Source organism: Brassica napus, chromosome A7 (assembly GCF_020379485.1).
Source record: "Brassica napus cultivar Da-Ae chromosome A7, Da-Ae, whole genome shotgun sequence".
Classification (NCBI taxonomy): domain Eukaryota; kingdom Viridiplantae; phylum Streptophyta; class Magnoliopsida; order Brassicales; family Brassicaceae; genus Brassica; species Brassica napus.
Window position 1 is genome coordinate 16,418,821 of NC_063440.1, and position 15,044 is coordinate 16,433,864.

Genomic DNA, 15,044 nt, shown 5'->3' on the forward strand with positions numbered 1-15,044 from the left:
TATTTAAAATATAAATATTGTTAATTTATTATTTAACCGTTGTTGTATTTGGTGGTTAACCAATCATAAGTATCCCGCAAATGCACTAATTTCTATACGCAGTACGAGTCATACAAATCTTTTAAAACCATTTAAAATTGCAACCACCCGCATCCGCAAATTCCCACAACTGCAACCGCTACGGTTACACCAGTCAAGCCCTAAGGAACGTGGAAAAGAGTAAACAACTCAAAATAGAAATGTAATAGATGAAAATAGTTAAGCTACGTGGAAAAGGCCGGCGAGTCCACATATGCACTAAGTCAGGGCAGTTGGTCTCAATTTGGGTAATCGAAATCTGCATCCCACATAGACATGTCACTGCTCAAAGATTCATCTCGGCATGAAGGACCGAGAGGCTCCTCCTACATCTTTGAAGACCGAACGACTCCTCTCCCATCAAATCCTTATAACTTCACCCAAACTTCTTTTTGATTTTGTGTCTTTCTTTCTATTTAAAGATCTCCAACTTATCTTTATATTTTTCTCTATAATAACATTTAGAGGTAACTCTATTATACACACTTATATTTCTTCCTTGAAAATATAAAATATACATTCTTTCCCCAAAAATACAAGTTTTTATATAAAAAAAATTGTTCCACAAAAATATATTATCTATATTTTAAGATAGTTATGTATATTTTTAAAGAACAACAATTATGAATATTTGAATTGATTAAATATAATTAGTTGATAATTATTAGAAAATATATACTTTGATGGACTCACCGGCCTTTTCCACTAAGTAAATTTGAATATGATAGAAAGTATAGATAGTGAATATGACAAAAATAAATAGTGATAACAAATACTGGTACTGACATTAACAAAGATGTCAAACAATGAAAAAGTAAAGAGATTCAAATAATCTTAATAGTACTAGACGACGTTTGTGTTAGCAAAACTTTATGAAGGCCCATTGAAGAAATGGGCCCAATCATTAAACAAACCACCTACGACTTTTTTTCTTAAACCAGTTTTCATTTAATTTGGGTGTTGAGAGAAAAGCAAAATTGCTATGAACTCTGAGAATCAGTAATCTTGGAGGAAGCGAATCCCTAGCTTGGGGATGATGTTTGGACCTCTACGATTAACGACGACCGCCAAAGTGGCCGCGGCCACTCGCTCCGTCGCATCGACGGTAACTTTCGTCGCAGTGGTCTTGTTGCCGCTGATCCTCGGCGGGAGATGGATCGTCTTTGCCGATGGCAGCAGCGGTGGCGCCTCCAGGAACGGATACGTAGGCGAATTCTGGTCGTCGGTTGTTGCTCCTTCCAATGTTGGCTTAGCCGTGGCTCTCACCGTCGTGGCGGTGGCTGTCACCGTCGTCTACTCCCGTAGGTATATATGAATGCAAAATGAAACACTAAAGATCTCAATTCTCAAGTAAAAGCTTGTTCACTACTTTATCATGATTAGCTTAGTAATAGTTTTCGTTTGATGCTCATTGATTTTGATCCGAAGTCTAGATTCTTAGATAATGATGCGTGTATAAAGCCTTTGAAAGATGATAACTGAATAATGTAACCAATGTCTTTAGGTCTTCTGATCATTGGCATAAATGAACATAACATTTACTATTCGAAGAAAGCTATTGATCGCCACGTTTTGTTTTGTGTAATTTTGTTCCTTAAATGAAGTTGCTTGTTTTCTGCTAATCCATTTCTTCAGAGGAAGCATTGGATCGCCTTGGTCACTGAGGAGAAGAAAGCATGCTCTTCAGCCTAAACAGTGGAATGCCTTTTTCACAAAGGAAGGCCGACTCAGTGATGGAGGTGTCCAATTTCTGAAGAAAGTTCGCAGTGGGGTATGTTGCTAATTGCTCCATTTGATAACCTTCTGATATTCAGACTTTAACCAAAATTTTCCCATTGTTTCAGGGTGTGGATCCAAGCATCAGACCAGAAGTTTGGCTGTTCCTCCTTGGAGTGTAAGAATCTGCATCTTTTTCCTTGTCCCTTCTTTATGTTCTTAGTGCTGAAGCATGATTTGGATCTGTTATATACTCTGCGGCTACTATGGAGTTTTTTTGTTTGTTCAGCATTAGGTTCGTATGTATGTTCTAAATTTTGAAGTGTAGATTTTTCTATGGGGCTGGTAATCAATGTTATATAAGGATAAGTTAGAAACTTAGAATAAACAGTAAAACACTCATTAACTTGGAGTTTTAAATGGGAGAGTCTCAGAGTCGCCTTTTATGTTTTCTCCCTGGGGATTCATAAGACTAATCCTAGCCCGGTCCTCACTATACGTTAAGATACTTTGATAATGAACCCTGTGTAAGTTAGTACTCTTTATCATCCCGACACACTATAACTTTATTCTACTTAACGTCTCACAGGTATGACTTAAACAGCACCGAAGAAGAAAGAGATTCTATCCGACAGCAGAAACAGTACGTTCACTTATACTAGTGGAGTTTCATGGCTTCTCAACTTTCTGCCAATATTTAAGTTTCCCATTTTTCTCTGTTTCCCGTTAGGTGGCAAGCTGGTTATTGACTTTTTCAATGTTTCCATGAATTTACCAATAAAGTAGTAGTTTGAGAACTCCTATCGCTTAGACATACGTAAATCTTGCAGGAAGGAATATGAAAACCTGCGGAGACAGTGTCGCGAGATTCATAGGCGCAATGAAAATGGCAGTGACTCAAAGCAGACATCTCAGAGCAGCAACACCGAAGACAGCCAGGTTCTTGATTCCCATGATATTGAACAAGTCAGTAGTTCCACGAGATCCATCCAAGTTGAAGAATCAGAGAAGTTGAATTCCGAATCGATCCTTCAGGATGGGGACTGTGAAAAGAGTGGCGTCACCTCCGAAGATGATGCTAATGACTCAGACTCAACAAACTCTGAAGAAACCGAGACTTCACCTCTTCTAGCGAAGGAAGAAGTAGAAAGCCATGATACAACTGTTAACTCAGAGGCAACCAACTCTGAAGAAACTGAGACTTTGCCTCACATACCCAAAGAAGAAGAAGCAGAAAAACACGGTAAAGTCAACCAAGAAAAAGACACTGAGTCTCCATCATCAAAGCCAAAATCTCAGGCAGAAGAGGAATTCAACACAATTTGGCAGAGAATAATCCGCCTGGATGCAGTGAGAGCCAATAATGAATGGGTGCCCTACTCACCATCTCAAGCTGCTGTGTCTGACACAAAAGCCCGGGGAATAGCCACACAGGTTGGTCTTACTGACTACGAGGACTTGGAGCCCTGCAGGATCTTACACGCAGCTCGCCTGGTCGCCATCCTTGAAGCCTACGCGGTCTACGACCCTGAAATAGGTTACTGTCAAGGAATGAGCGACTTACTATCTCCTTTACTCGCAGTAATCGAAGACGACGCGTTTGCGTTCTGGTGCTTTGTCGGGTTCATGAGTAAAGCAAGGCATAATTTCAGGCTAGACGAGGTTGGAATCAGGAGACAACTCTCAATGGTATCGAAAATCATACAGTTCAAAGACATCCGCTTGTACAGACACTTGGAGAACCTAGAAGCGGAAGACTGCTTCTTCGTATACCGTATGGTGGTGGTGATGTTCAGACGAGAACTAACATTTGAGCAGACGCTTTGCCTGTGGGAAGTAATGTGGGCGGATCAAGCAGCCATAAGAACAGGGATTGCAAAGGCGACATGGGGGAGAATACGGTTAAGGGCACCACCGACGGAAGATTTGTTGCTATATGCGATAGCGGCAAGCGTGTTGCAGAGGAGAAAGACGATCATAGAGAAGTACAGTGGGATGGATGAGATAATGAAGGAATGTAATAGCATGGCTGGTCGTCTTGATGTTTGGAAACTTCTTGACGATGCTCATGACTTGGTCGTCAATCTTCACGACAAGATCTGAAAGAGGCACTCTTTTGCCACTGTTGCACTTTCTTTGTTAGTGTTCAGCTGTTATTGTTTAAATGTGAAACAAAAAAAATCTTAAACCATGTCTTGGAATATTTTGTTACTTAAATAAAGAGAGCTCAAATTAAAATGGATGTGGGTAGAAGTAGAGATGTCTGATACAAATGCCCTTTCTAGAAGACACAAGGCTTAAAAGTTGAATCACATAAATTAGGTTCCATTTTGGGTTTCATAAAAGGTTGAAAAAATACTGACTCTTAATGGGTCAAAATGCATATACTCTGATCGAACCATAAACTTGAACTAGATTTTGACCCGCGCAGGCGCGCGGGTGTATATTTTGAAAAATATGTTGATATTTGTTTTTCATGTAATTATTAGGATTTGAAAAAATGAATCCGAGGAACATAACCGATGCCGATCCAAAGATATAGTACCAAACCCAAACATAAATTGATTAAATATTCTAATTATTCAAAATTTTGTTATTTAGAGAACCGAATCTGATCCGAACCGAAGTATTTAGGTATCCGAATTTATCTAAAAATAGATTTATATACTTATATATATTAATTATTTTTAGATTTAACGTATATAAAACATCAAAAATGATACTTTTAAATTGGTTTAAATACTTGAAAATATATATAAATAGTCAAAAGTAAATATCTGAAATAGTTAAAGTATACTCAAATCACCAAAAATACTTAAAATAATTATTGATTTCGTATCCAAAATTTTAAATCAAGCCAATTGATATGTTAAGTTTAAGTATTATGACATATGTTATTCAAATTTATACGTAATATATTATTTTATTTATACATTTTTAGAAATTTAAAATATATAATGATTTAAGACTTTAAAAATAATTTAAATTAGTTATCCAAACCCAAACCAAACCCGCAAAGATCCAAATCGAACTCAAACCAAAATTTAGAAACATTCTAATAAGGCTGAAATCTTTGACCCCGAAAACCCAAAATACAAACCGATCAGAACTAAACCCGTATGGGTATCCAAAAGCCCATCCCTAGTCATTATTATATATCGTATTTTATCATCATATAATTAATCGTATTTTATATGTACCATCATATAAGTAATCATATAATTAATAGTATTTTATACATACCATCATATAAATAATTACATATATTATATTTTTAAAACTTAATATGAAATATGAAAACCATAATTTGAGTTGGTATTTCAAATTGGGCTTTGTATTATATTTTTCTTATATATATTGACAATATTTTTTTATAATGGTTATTGAAAAATAGTTTAGTAAAAATCCATTTTTGAATATATGTATATTTTTGAATCAATTTTTGATATAAATCAAATTTGAATTATTATTTTGATTTGAAATATGTATATAAAGTTTAAATTTTGTTTTATGGTTAGTTTAGAAAAAAAAATTTTTAGGGAATTAGATTGACCAATTTTGGTATATTTTAAAAGTGGCCTAGATAACTTTCAATTTTTAAAAAAAACATAAGCCCATTACTTTTTTTCTTAATACTACTATCCTTGTTTTCAAACAAAAATATTTTTTTTTTAAAAGACTGCAATCCATGTTTCCAAACACTCCAAATTTTTAAAAGTCATATTCAAGTCTCCAAACACTCCAATTTTGTACTTGAGTTTTAATAAGATAGATAACCCAACCGAGCCGTACAGTCGAATGCATATACTCTTAGATTGTTAGATGTGGTTTGGAAAACAATTTTTTTTTGAAACTTTTTATTTTTATTTTGTGATTCTCTATAAGATTTAGGTTAAAATTTTTGAATTACATAGAGCATTTATATACTTGATTCGTAAATAATGATTTAATAATAAATAATTAAACAAAATGATAGAAAGTATACAGATTTTTAACAAATCTTTATTATTTAAAATCATTAATTACTATATATATCTTAATCACTTTAGGTAATTCCGTAGGTTAAGAAAAAAATATAATAATTTTAATTTAATAATGAATGATCCATAATGAACATACTATATAATATAATATTTTCTAGCAATTTAGTTTTGGACTAACAAAATTTTCAATTGATTCTCAAACCGCCACGTAAGCAAAATTAGCATTCTCATTACATGACAACTCAACATGACATTTTTTTCATTAGTACATACTACATGTTATAAATTTTTAAATGTTTCTCTCTTAATATATATAAGAGATATTAAATAACTAAAAAAATCAGTTATTATTATGTAATAAATTGACGTGCGCATATAAATCAAACGACTGCTTTTGTTTATTCGCAATCATCTTAGAGTAAATAAATCAAAACAATCGATCTTATCTATCGTATATGATATATAATTAAATTTAAATGATATTAACATAGATATATAGTATACTCATATGATTTTATGATTATTTGCATATTTGTGTAACAAAATTTTACACTAACGTTTTTTTTAATTGTGGAGTATCATTTGACGACAAAAAAGGGGCAACTATCCAAGAATTTGAATTTTCAATCATAAAAAGACCAACAAATAAATAAATAAAATTCAACATGATCCGTTGGGGTAATATGATATATGATATATGTTAGCCTTTGTCTTTCTCTGTCTCTGCTGTCTCAGTGTCACTTTTCAAATCCAAAACCAAAGAAGCTCAGAGCTGAAGAAAAGCAATGGCGTCTCCGTCGACTAGGTGGCTTTCATTCCACGGTTCTCTCTACGCCAAGCCTCATATACTTTCTCCGTCGCTTCCACTAGCCTACTCTCCCCTACAAAACCCTAACAACAAGGTAATATCTTTCAGTGCATCTTTCTCTTTGAAGCCTGTGCCAACATTTTTGTCTTCTTCTTAGCTGAGTAGGGAGGCGAAGGCCAAGCGATTGATATGCAGAGCGGAGTTTTCACAGGACGCGCCGCTCGCGTCGGCAATAGGCGCGTGCATCCTCAGTTCGTTTGTTTTTCCGGTGGCGAAGCGAGTGGAAGACGAGGAAGAGGAGAAGACAGCGATAGTGTCAACAGATATGAGAATAGCAGCCATGGGAATCATCAGCTTCATCCCTTACTTCAATTGGCTGGTCTGTTCCCTTTTTTTTTGGTTTGGTTTGGTCTGATGAAAATTAAGACCTTTTATCTGAAGAAACAAATAATTGTGCTCTTGTTGTGGATTCAGAGTTGGGTCTTCGCTTGGCTTGACACTGGGAAAACGCGTTACGCTGTCTATGCTCTCGTTTATCTCCTTCCCTATCTCAGGTACCTTTTGTACTCATTCTCTCTTTGACTCTTTGGAACTCTTCTTATGTCTCTCTTTTAATTGTTTTTTTTTTCGTCTTCAATTGGGTGTTATTGTTCGAATTTTCAGCTCAAATCTGTCAATTTCTCCGGAAGAAAGCTGGTTGCCCATTACAAGCATTGTCTTGGGCATCATTCATGTTCAGGTTCTCTTTCTTTCTTTCTAAATAAAACCACTATAAACTTGCTGCTGCTGCAACAACAACCCTTTTGTGTTTCATCATCCTTGTCCTTTTTTTGGGTAGCTTGAAGCAAGTATCGCAAATGGTGATGTTCAAACTCTTGCATTTTTCAAAGACACGTCTCAAAACTTTTCTTCAAAGAAAAAACTCCATTTTGATTCCAAGGTAAACTTGCTTCTTTTTAATAAGTTTAATATCCTTAAGTGTCCTCACTTGAACACTTCCGAGTTGGATATGATACTCACAAGTCCCTTAATTTTTTTTGCATTGAAGGAGAAAGACGGTGACGATTAAAACCAACCTAAAGGAAGACGAACCCAAAGACACCAGGAGTGAAACACTGAGGGGGAATAAAAGAAAATTAATGATACGATGATTGAGTTAGTTTTGTAACAGGCCCTTCTTCTTCTTCTTCTTCTTCTTCTTTTTTAACCCAAAAGAAAGAAAGAAAAATAATAAAAATTCAATAAAAAGTGATTTAGTTCCCAAAAGATTCATGAGCCTCCAAAGATAAGGAGTGGATGACAATTTAACAAACAAGGATGATAACCAGGACCCATAAAACAAAACATCCTTCATAAAACACAACGCATGTCTGACGTGGTCTTGGCCAGTGGTAAATGACTCACAACTGTGAGTACCGTCTTGGGTTCAATTCTCCTTGGCTACCCGAAGCACTTAAGTGGTAAGAAAACGCGGATCTTGCGGATCTCATAATCATTAGTCTTTGGGTTTAAAAAACCTTTAGAATCACACTATGGTTATCAAAAAAAAAAATGTCTGACGCAGCGGGAGAATAGAGAGCTGAACCCTCGCATTACAGCCAGCCAATGGCATGTCCATCGCAACAAAGGTGAGTATCATTGTAAGCTAGCTAGATAGGTGCTGAACCGCTGCTTTGCTCATAGCTGGGACCGGAACATCTTATTAGTTGACCCAGCTAACCAACCAACATACATAATAGTAAACCGTTCCACATGCCAAACCACAAAAAAGTATAAGACTGAACAAAGCCATAACGTGATATCGGGCCGATAAAAAGGTGGACATTAGGCCCAAAATGTTTAGTATGTTATAAAAGAGGCCCATTTGACCATTTTCAATCAAAATTTCGTCAATGTTTCCAGTAACAAAGGGTTTAATCAGAAACCTGAGTCTCCTTCCTCTTCCTCTCTTTGCAGCAGCAATGGCTCCTCCTGCCGTCGTTAGGGTTTACTCTACTACTACTCCTCCTCCTCCCGCCTCTCCTTCAGAAGTTTCCGTCAAGAAAGTTGGAACTCACAACGGAAGCTTTCACTGCGACGAAGCTCTCGGTTGCTTCATGATCCGCCTCTCCCATAAGTTCTCCGGCGCCGACATCGTCCGTACCCGTGACCCTAAGGTGTAACACAAGCTGCCTTCTCGAGTTTCGATATTGATTTTCGAATAAATTCATATGCTTGTTTGCAGATATTGGGAGAGCTTGATGCAGTGCTTGACGTTGGAGGTGTTTACGACCCCGACCGTGACCGCTATGATCATCACCAGAAGGGCTTCGAAGAGGTGTTTGGACATGGTTTCAACACCAAGCTCAGCAGTGCCGGTCTCGTTTACAAGGTTATTGCTTTGCTTTGCTCCCTCAGAAAGAAAGAAAGTCTGTCTGAATGTGATTGTTTTGGTTCAGCATTTTGGTAAAGAGATCATAGCTAAGGAACTAAACGTCGAACAAGATCACCCTGATGTCCTTCGCTTGTTTCTAGCTGTCTACAAGAGCTTCATGGAGGTATCATTGTTGCCTCTCTTTCTTCATATGCATTATTTTTTGTTTAATGTTTCATCAACTTCAGGCGATTGATGCTGTGGACAATGGAATTAATCGGTATGATACTGATCAGCCTCCGAGATATGTGAACAACACTCATTTGTCTTCGAGGGTTGGAAGGTTAAATCTTGATTGGGTAGACCCTGACCAGTCCCAGGAGAAGGAGAATGAGGCTTTCCAGCTTGCCATGGCTCTTGCTGGCAAAGAGTTTCTCCAAGTAAGACTTCTCTGTTCCAAGTGTCAGTCAGGTGGGTGGTTTCTCAAAGCTAACTTGTGTATTTTACTTTGCTTTGTAGAGTTTAAGGTTTCATGCAAGGTCGTGGTTGCCGGCTCGATCAATCGTGATGCAGTGTCTTGAAGAAAGATTCAAGACTGACCCTAGTGGCGAGATCATGGAACTTAAAAACTTCTGCCCTGTAAGTGCTTTCACTGTCCATTCCCCTTTGTCAATGCTACTATTCTGATTTCTTAATATTAAAACTAACTCTCTGGGTTAATGGGTGGGCAGTGGAAGCTTCATTTGTTCGAGCTTGAGCAAGAGATGAAGATAGAACCACTCATCAAATACGTCATCTACCAGGTAACCTTGAAGCACAGTATTAAGATAGGCTTGCAGGATCTCAGATGTGAATGACGTATTCTCCTGAAGAAATTTGAATGTATTAGTGTGGTGAAAGGATAATTTGGTATTGAGAAGTAGTGCAAATGATGTGTAGGACGAGCGAGGAAAGCAGTGGAGAGTTCAAGCAGTGGCGGTTGCACCAGACAGGTTTGAGAACCGAAAGGCTCTTCCTGAGCAATGGAGAGGCCTTAGAGATGAGGAACTCTCTAAAGCTGCTGAGATCCCCGGTTGCGTTTTTGTCCACATGAGCGGCTTTATTGGCGGAAACCTGTCCTATGAAGGGGCTTTATCCATGGCCCGAACTGCTCTCACTCTCTAATTCAAAGCAGAGAGAGAGATTAACAATGCTTCATTATGTTGTACAATTTCTGTTTTCAGTTGAGTGACCGTTTCGTTATTTGTGTGCTTGGATGGAATCGTATCTTCAGTAGATTTTGATTTCTTCTTATTTCATTATTTGTAGAAATGAGTTAATGATGTGCAACTGCAACACAACATTAGTGAAACCAATGTCTTCATGAAATAAAATAATTCTACAAAATATTTAAAACTCTGACAAAATCACTATAAAGGTTAGATAAATTATTAGTGCGCGTTAGTATCTCTTCCAAGAATCGTATCTTCAGGATTATTTCGCCACTCTGAATAAGTTCAACGGATAATCCTTCCTATGTATAGACTAAGATATCAGCGGTAAAACAATTACTATCGTTGGGGATTAAGCAAACGATTTATTTAAGATATAAGGTCATAGTATGGGAGGATCTTTGGAGCCAACTAAACCAACACGTCATAGTGCTCCGGTGGTACATATGAGATTAATAGCTAAAGATTTTATCAAAGGAGATCTAAAGCAGTGGGATGTGTAGATGCTAGAAAAAAAATTTGTCCAAGAGGATATACTGCATATTCATAGTTTGGCCATAAGTTAAACCATGCAGTGCGAAACGGTTAAGAAGAGTGAATGTAACATTATAACATTTCAACAGTTGAAATTTAACCATTCAAAAATATAAATTCTGGTTAAGAAGAGAAGACATCACTAATTAACTAATTTATTAGGTTTTGATATTTTAAATCCATATCCATCTCAAAAAAGAGTGAATGAATTATCCAATTATGCGGACGAAACAAATGAATTAATAACAAACTGCATCTTTTTGATGTATACATATAGTGTATATGTATTAGATGAAAAGAAAAATTGGATTTAAAGTTTTATTAGAGAAGAAACCACAAAACTCCTAGCTTCTGATGATTTCTTGAGAGACCAAGATAACCATCTCATGTGTTAAGAATTTTGTTATGGGTGATATGATAAGTTCTTTAGTTGTGTTGCATGGACAGATGAAGAAGTATGAGCATGTATGTGTGCCAGAATGTTGATAAAAAAAACTGTATGCATAAGATTTACCGAAGGTTTGAATCTAAACTTTCAAAGATTTTCTAAACTGAAATATATATTATTAGTATTCAATTTTTCTTTATTTCGGGGGTGTTATTAAATCAGTTATTTAAAATCAATTATTAATGTTTTACAATCCAACAGATTTTTAAATTTTAAAATAGTTTAATTTGATGAGTTTTAAAATCTCTGCAGTATCCTTAGATTTTGATTTCAGTAATTTATTCATTAAATTCCACAATAAATGATTTGAAATCCATTTAAAATACAAAGAACTTTAAATTTTATAAAGTTGATTAACACTAGGTTTAAATCATGCAATGAATAACAATGGATTTAAAATAAGATTCATAGATATTTTATCCAATAATAATAGAATTTATAATAGAATTTAAAATCATTATTCAAATAGCGGTGGATTGTATTTAGATTTAAACTCCATTAATGATGTTTGTAATTGTTATATATAAAATTGTAAGAGAAAATGAAAGTGTAAATAAATTAAAAACAAATGTTTAAAATAAAATATCAATGAAAAACATGTAGAATACAATTGAACGCATTTCTAAACATTTCTATTTTATTTATTGTTAGAATCAAAATGAAAGACAATGAAAATAAATACGGATAGTTAGATAACTTATAATTTCTAAGAAAAAATAGCAAAAAGTTATAACTTTTAACTAAAGTTCAACTATCAAATACTTTAAATTTTTTATGAATATTTAAGATGTAATTTCATATTTTATATTTAAAAAAAAAACTGGTTAAGGTATGTCTATGTAAAGGGGAAGATGGATCAAGGCTAAGAGATGAGATCATTGTGGGATCATCATATCCAAAACATGTCGATCTTCTTCTTTTAAGAGTTCAGTGTGTTTAATTGTTAGAAATAATAGAAGTCGAATAACACTACTCCATGTTTGCTAAGTACAAAATACATCAAATCAAAATATCCAAACACCAATTGTAAATATATCATCATCACACCATTCATGGCCCCAAGAATAAGTGCCAAAATCAGGGCTTTGATGATCACAAACCTTTTTGCTTTTTCATAATCCATTTTCTCTTTGCGTTCTCAACAGCATCTTCCTTGAGTTTTAGCAGATCTTGGACGGACTGGTTATACTGTGACTCGATCATGTTCAGTTCTGTCTTGAGATCGTCTGGATACTCGTTGTCTGAAATGTAAAGGGTTGACATCATTGAGCAAGAATCAAGAAACGAGCTCATGGACTCTGCCTCCTGGCCAGCACTTCCGTTTGAGGAGAAGGGCAAGTAATAGTCAGTTGATATGCCAGACTTCATTGATTCTTCATCTTTCGAGTTCGCAGTTAGCTGATTTGCTGCTTCATGATGATCGTCACGGGCGGCTAGATGTGGAGAGGTTTGATTTGGATGCGAAGAGGAGGACCGCTCAGAGTGAAGTTGCATTATCAAGTCATCGATCATATCAGCTATCACTATAACCTCTTGGCTTGTCAGGTGCAGCTCCTCAACCATTTCCTCAGCGATTGCTGTTGCTGTGTCTGAATTCAGATAGAATGCAAAGTGTACTATTCTTCCTTTACCTGTTTAAAACATTTCATTGATTCAGTAAAATGAAAACTCTATGAGAGGAAATAACTTTAGATACGAACCAGATGAATCACCGATACGCAGAAGCATTGACGCCGTGGCATCATCGCTCCTCTCTCCTCTCAACCTGAACTCTTTATCCTCTGCAAACCTCTGAAGTTCAATGGTTTGGCACCAGGGGTACGATTCCTCGTTGTTGCTTTTCCGAGAGGAGGAGACTGAGACACTTTTATTCTCGTTATGATGATGATCCACATCCATGGGAAGATGTTCAGGCTGTGGTGGTTTAGAAGCAGTGCTTGATGAAGCAAGAAGAGGAGCAGAGTCCTTGCTTCCATCTCTGGCGAGGAAAGGGTCCATGGAGAGCTCGAGAGCCTTTGGTCTAGATTCGGCAGGAAGAAGACATTTCTCTATGAATTGCCTAACTTGAGGATCATCAACTCTGCTGAGAGATTGAGGCTTTATACCCTGCAAAATGCATACATATGTTTCAAAGAGGAGGATGCAAAGCTTGATATGTAAAGAGACTTACCGAGGTGACCTTCTTGTAAATCTGAGCCTGGTTTCGACACTCGTTGTAGGGATATTCGCAGGTAACCATCTCCAACATACACATGCCGAAAGAGTAGATGTCGACAAGCTCAGTGTATTCCTCTTCATACAGCTCAGGGGCCATAAACTCGGGAGTACCAATGACGCTTCGAGCAGTGGGTTGCTGGAGGACAGTTGCAAGGCCGAGATCACCAATTTTGATCTCACCAGTGTTTCCATTGACGAATATGTTGTCACACTTGAGATCCCGGTGAATAACAGGAGGCTTCTGAGAATGCAAATAGGTCAAGCCTTTAAGAATCTGCCTTGCCCAGTTCTTGATGGCCTTGGGATCAACCTTCCTATGCTTCTTACGGTACCTAAGCACAACCAAATGAGGATGAAGAAATGAGGAGATAGAGAGAGAGAGAGAGATAGAGAGATACTTACAGCCTGAGACTACCAGAGGTGAAAAGCTCGGTGATCATGTTAATAGTCTTGTTCTTCTCGTCGACCCAAGAGTTGAAGAGTTTGATGATGTTTTCGTGTTTAAGAGCTTTGAGGAGGTGAACCTCGGAATAGAGCCTTTCGAGCTGCCCAGGCATCTGCATAACGTCTTCGATGCTGACTAGGTTCCAAGCTACCTCAATTCCATCTACTTCATCAAACGCCTTATATCTGATTTTTTTTTTTTTTTAATTTGGAAAAACAAAAAAACAAAAACAATCAGAATAGAACTAGTTCAGCAGCAGAGCATTGGAAAAATCAGAATCAGAAAACATACACAGTCTTGAAAGCGCCTCTCCCCAGCACATCATGATACTGAAATAAACAAACCAATTGATCAAATACATCTTATTATTCAAAGAAATTGCTCAAATAATCAATTAGGTTAGGGAAGCGTACCCTAATGTAACGGCCGGTGGGATCTTTGTCAGCGAAGTCAGCTTCTTCTTCCATACCCGAAGAAGATCCGAAAGCCATTTTTTATATTTATTGCACGCAAAGAAATAGAAGAAGAAGAAAGAGGAAAAGGAAACAGAGAGTTTTGTTTGTTTAAAAGAGAGAGAGAGATGATTGATTTGAGGGGGAGGAGGAGGAGGAGAAGGGTGCTATAAGAAGAAGCAAGCGAAACGACTACGATCGGAGAAGGCCTCATGAGCGAAGCAGTAGGAGTCAATTGAGGATCGAAACCGTGACCGGAAACGGAGTCTGGCGGCGAACGGAATAATCCCCATCTTCCCCGATCTCTTCTTCGTGTCTTTTATTCGATCAACTTCCTCCATTGAATTGATCATCATCCACCATCTTTCCTTCTTTTTTGTTTGTTTTTGGCTTTGGCTGCTGCTGCTGCTACACAAATCAATCAAATCAAATCCAGAGAAAGAATTGATTATTATTAATCAAATTTGGGGGTGGGGGAATGATGGGGGACTCGCGGCCATATCGGAAAGTCAAATGATCTGTCCTTCTCAAACAACATCTTTTCATCATTATCACCCCCCATCCAACCTAATTAAATATATATACTTCCACCCAGATTCTCTTCCTTTACGCTCTCTTTTACTATTTTATCCCTTCTTTTTTATCTCAATTTAGCTCTCTTTTTTTTTTTCTTTTAGCTTTTCTGTCTGTAATTTTAATCATTTTTTAAGGTAAAGAAAAAAATATGAGTAGTTTCCTCTGTTCTAAAAATCAGCGGCCTAACTGTCTATGCGTCCGCCTGGACGCTATACGTCACTCT

At 36.7% G+C, this 15,044-nt stretch overlaps 4 protein-coding genes across 5 annotated transcripts; 3 read left to right on the forward strand and 1 right to left on the reverse strand.

Annotated features, from left to right (window-relative positions):
• Positions 1-1,015: 1,015 nt before the first annotated feature.
• On the forward strand, positions 1,016-4,036 carry LOC125576585 (rab GTPase-activating protein 22-like). The gene is made up of 5 exons (XM_048736977.1): positions 1,016-1,383; positions 1,714-1,849; positions 1,923-1,972; positions 2,384-2,437; positions 2,625-4,036. The coding sequence occupies exons 1-5, from the start codon at positions 1,112-1,114 to the stop codon at positions 3,895-3,897; spliced, it is 1,785 nt and encodes a 594-aa protein (XP_048592934.1). The 5' UTR covers positions 1,016-1,111; the 3' UTR covers positions 3,898-4,036.
• A 2,405-nt stretch (positions 4,037-6,441) lies between these two features.
• Positions 6,442-7,851, forward strand: LOC106364390. Its single transcript, XM_013803976.3, has 6 exons — positions 6,442-6,679; positions 6,743-6,964; positions 7,060-7,139; positions 7,249-7,324; positions 7,424-7,525; positions 7,634-7,851. The coding sequence occupies exons 1-6, from the start codon at positions 6,563-6,565 to the stop codon at positions 7,652-7,654; spliced, it is 618 nt and encodes a 205-aa protein (XP_013659430.2). The 5' UTR covers positions 6,442-6,562; the 3' UTR covers positions 7,655-7,851.
• Positions 7,852-8,460: 609 nt separating this feature from the next.
• Positions 8,461-10,231, forward strand: LOC106366729 (MYG1 protein-like). The gene is made up of 7 exons (XM_013806392.3): positions 8,461-8,741; positions 8,810-8,956; positions 9,024-9,122; positions 9,187-9,378; positions 9,458-9,577; positions 9,670-9,741; positions 9,878-10,231. The coding sequence occupies exons 1-7, from the start codon at positions 8,478-8,480 to the stop codon at positions 10,100-10,102; spliced, it is 1,119 nt and encodes a 372-aa protein (XP_013661846.2). The 5' UTR covers positions 8,461-8,477; the 3' UTR covers positions 10,103-10,231.
• Positions 10,232-12,064: 1,833 nt separating this feature from the next.
• Positions 12,065-14,990, reverse strand: LOC125576586 (serine/threonine-protein kinase WNK8-like). 2 transcript variants are annotated; one of them, XM_048736979.1, is made up of 7 exons: positions 14,442-14,792; positions 14,207-14,253; positions 14,085-14,122; positions 13,751-13,978; positions 13,302-13,680; positions 12,832-13,237; positions 12,065-12,762 (listed from the first exon to the last, which is right to left on the reverse strand). In XM_048736979.1, the coding sequence occupies exons 1-7, from the start codon at positions 14,599-14,601 to the stop codon at positions 12,224-12,226; spliced, it is 1,797 nt and encodes a 598-aa protein (XP_048592936.1). In that variant the 5' UTR covers positions 14,602-14,792; the 3' UTR covers positions 12,065-12,223. The 2 variants fall into 2 exon arrangements, with proteins under 2 accessions (XP_048592936.1, XP_048592935.1); XM_048736978.1 differs by having other exon boundaries at positions 14,207-14,990.
• Between the last annotated feature and the right edge of the window lie 54 nt (positions 14,991-15,044).

Bases quoted from the DNA above. Each gene is read 5' to 3' on its own strand.
- LOC125576585 (XM_048736977.1), top strand. From the start codon at position 1,112: ATGATGTTTGGACCTCTACGATTAACGACGACCGCCAAAGTGGCCGCG. The intron at 1,973-2,383 runs GTAAGAATCTGC...AACGTCTCACAG, and splicing joins TGGCTGTTCCTCCTTGGAGT to GTATGACTTAAACAGCACCG. The intron at 2,438-2,624 runs GTACGTTCACTT...TAAATCTTGCAG, and splicing joins TCTATCCGACAGCAGAAACA to GAAGGAATATGAAAACCTGC.
- LOC106364390 (XM_013803976.3), top strand. From the start codon at position 6,563: ATGGCGTCTCCGTCGACTAGGTGGCTTTCATTCCACGGTTCTCTCTAC. The intron at 6,680-6,742 runs GTAATATCTTTC...TCTTCTTCTTAG, and splicing joins TACAAAACCCTAACAACAAG to CTGAGTAGGGAGGCGAAGGC. The intron at 7,140-7,248 runs GTACCTTTTGTA...TCGAATTTTCAG, and splicing joins TATCTCCTTCCCTATCTCAG to CTCAAATCTGTCAATTTCTC.
- LOC106366729 (XM_013806392.3), top strand. From the start codon at position 8,478: ATGTTTCCAGTAACAAAGGGTTTAATCAGAAACCTGAGTCTCCTTCCT. The intron at 9,379-9,457 runs GTAAGACTTCTC...TTTGCTTTGTAG, and splicing joins CTGGCAAAGAGTTTCTCCAA to AGTTTAAGGTTTCATGCAAG. The intron at 9,578-9,669 runs GTAAGTGCTTTC...ATGGGTGGGCAG, and splicing joins AACTTAAAAACTTCTGCCCT to TGGAAGCTTCATTTGTTCGA.
- LOC125576586 (XM_048736979.1), bottom strand. From the start codon at position 14,601: ATGATGATCAATTCAATGGAGGAAGTTGATCGAATAAAAGACACGAAG. The intron at 14,123-14,206 runs GTACGCTTCCCT...TGTTTATTTCAG, and splicing joins CCACCGGCCGTTACATTAGG to TATCATGATGTGCTGGGGAG. The intron at 13,681-13,750 runs GTAAGTATCTCT...GGTTGTGCTTAG, and splicing joins ACCTCTGGTAGTCTCAGGCT to GTACCGTAAGAAGCATAGGA.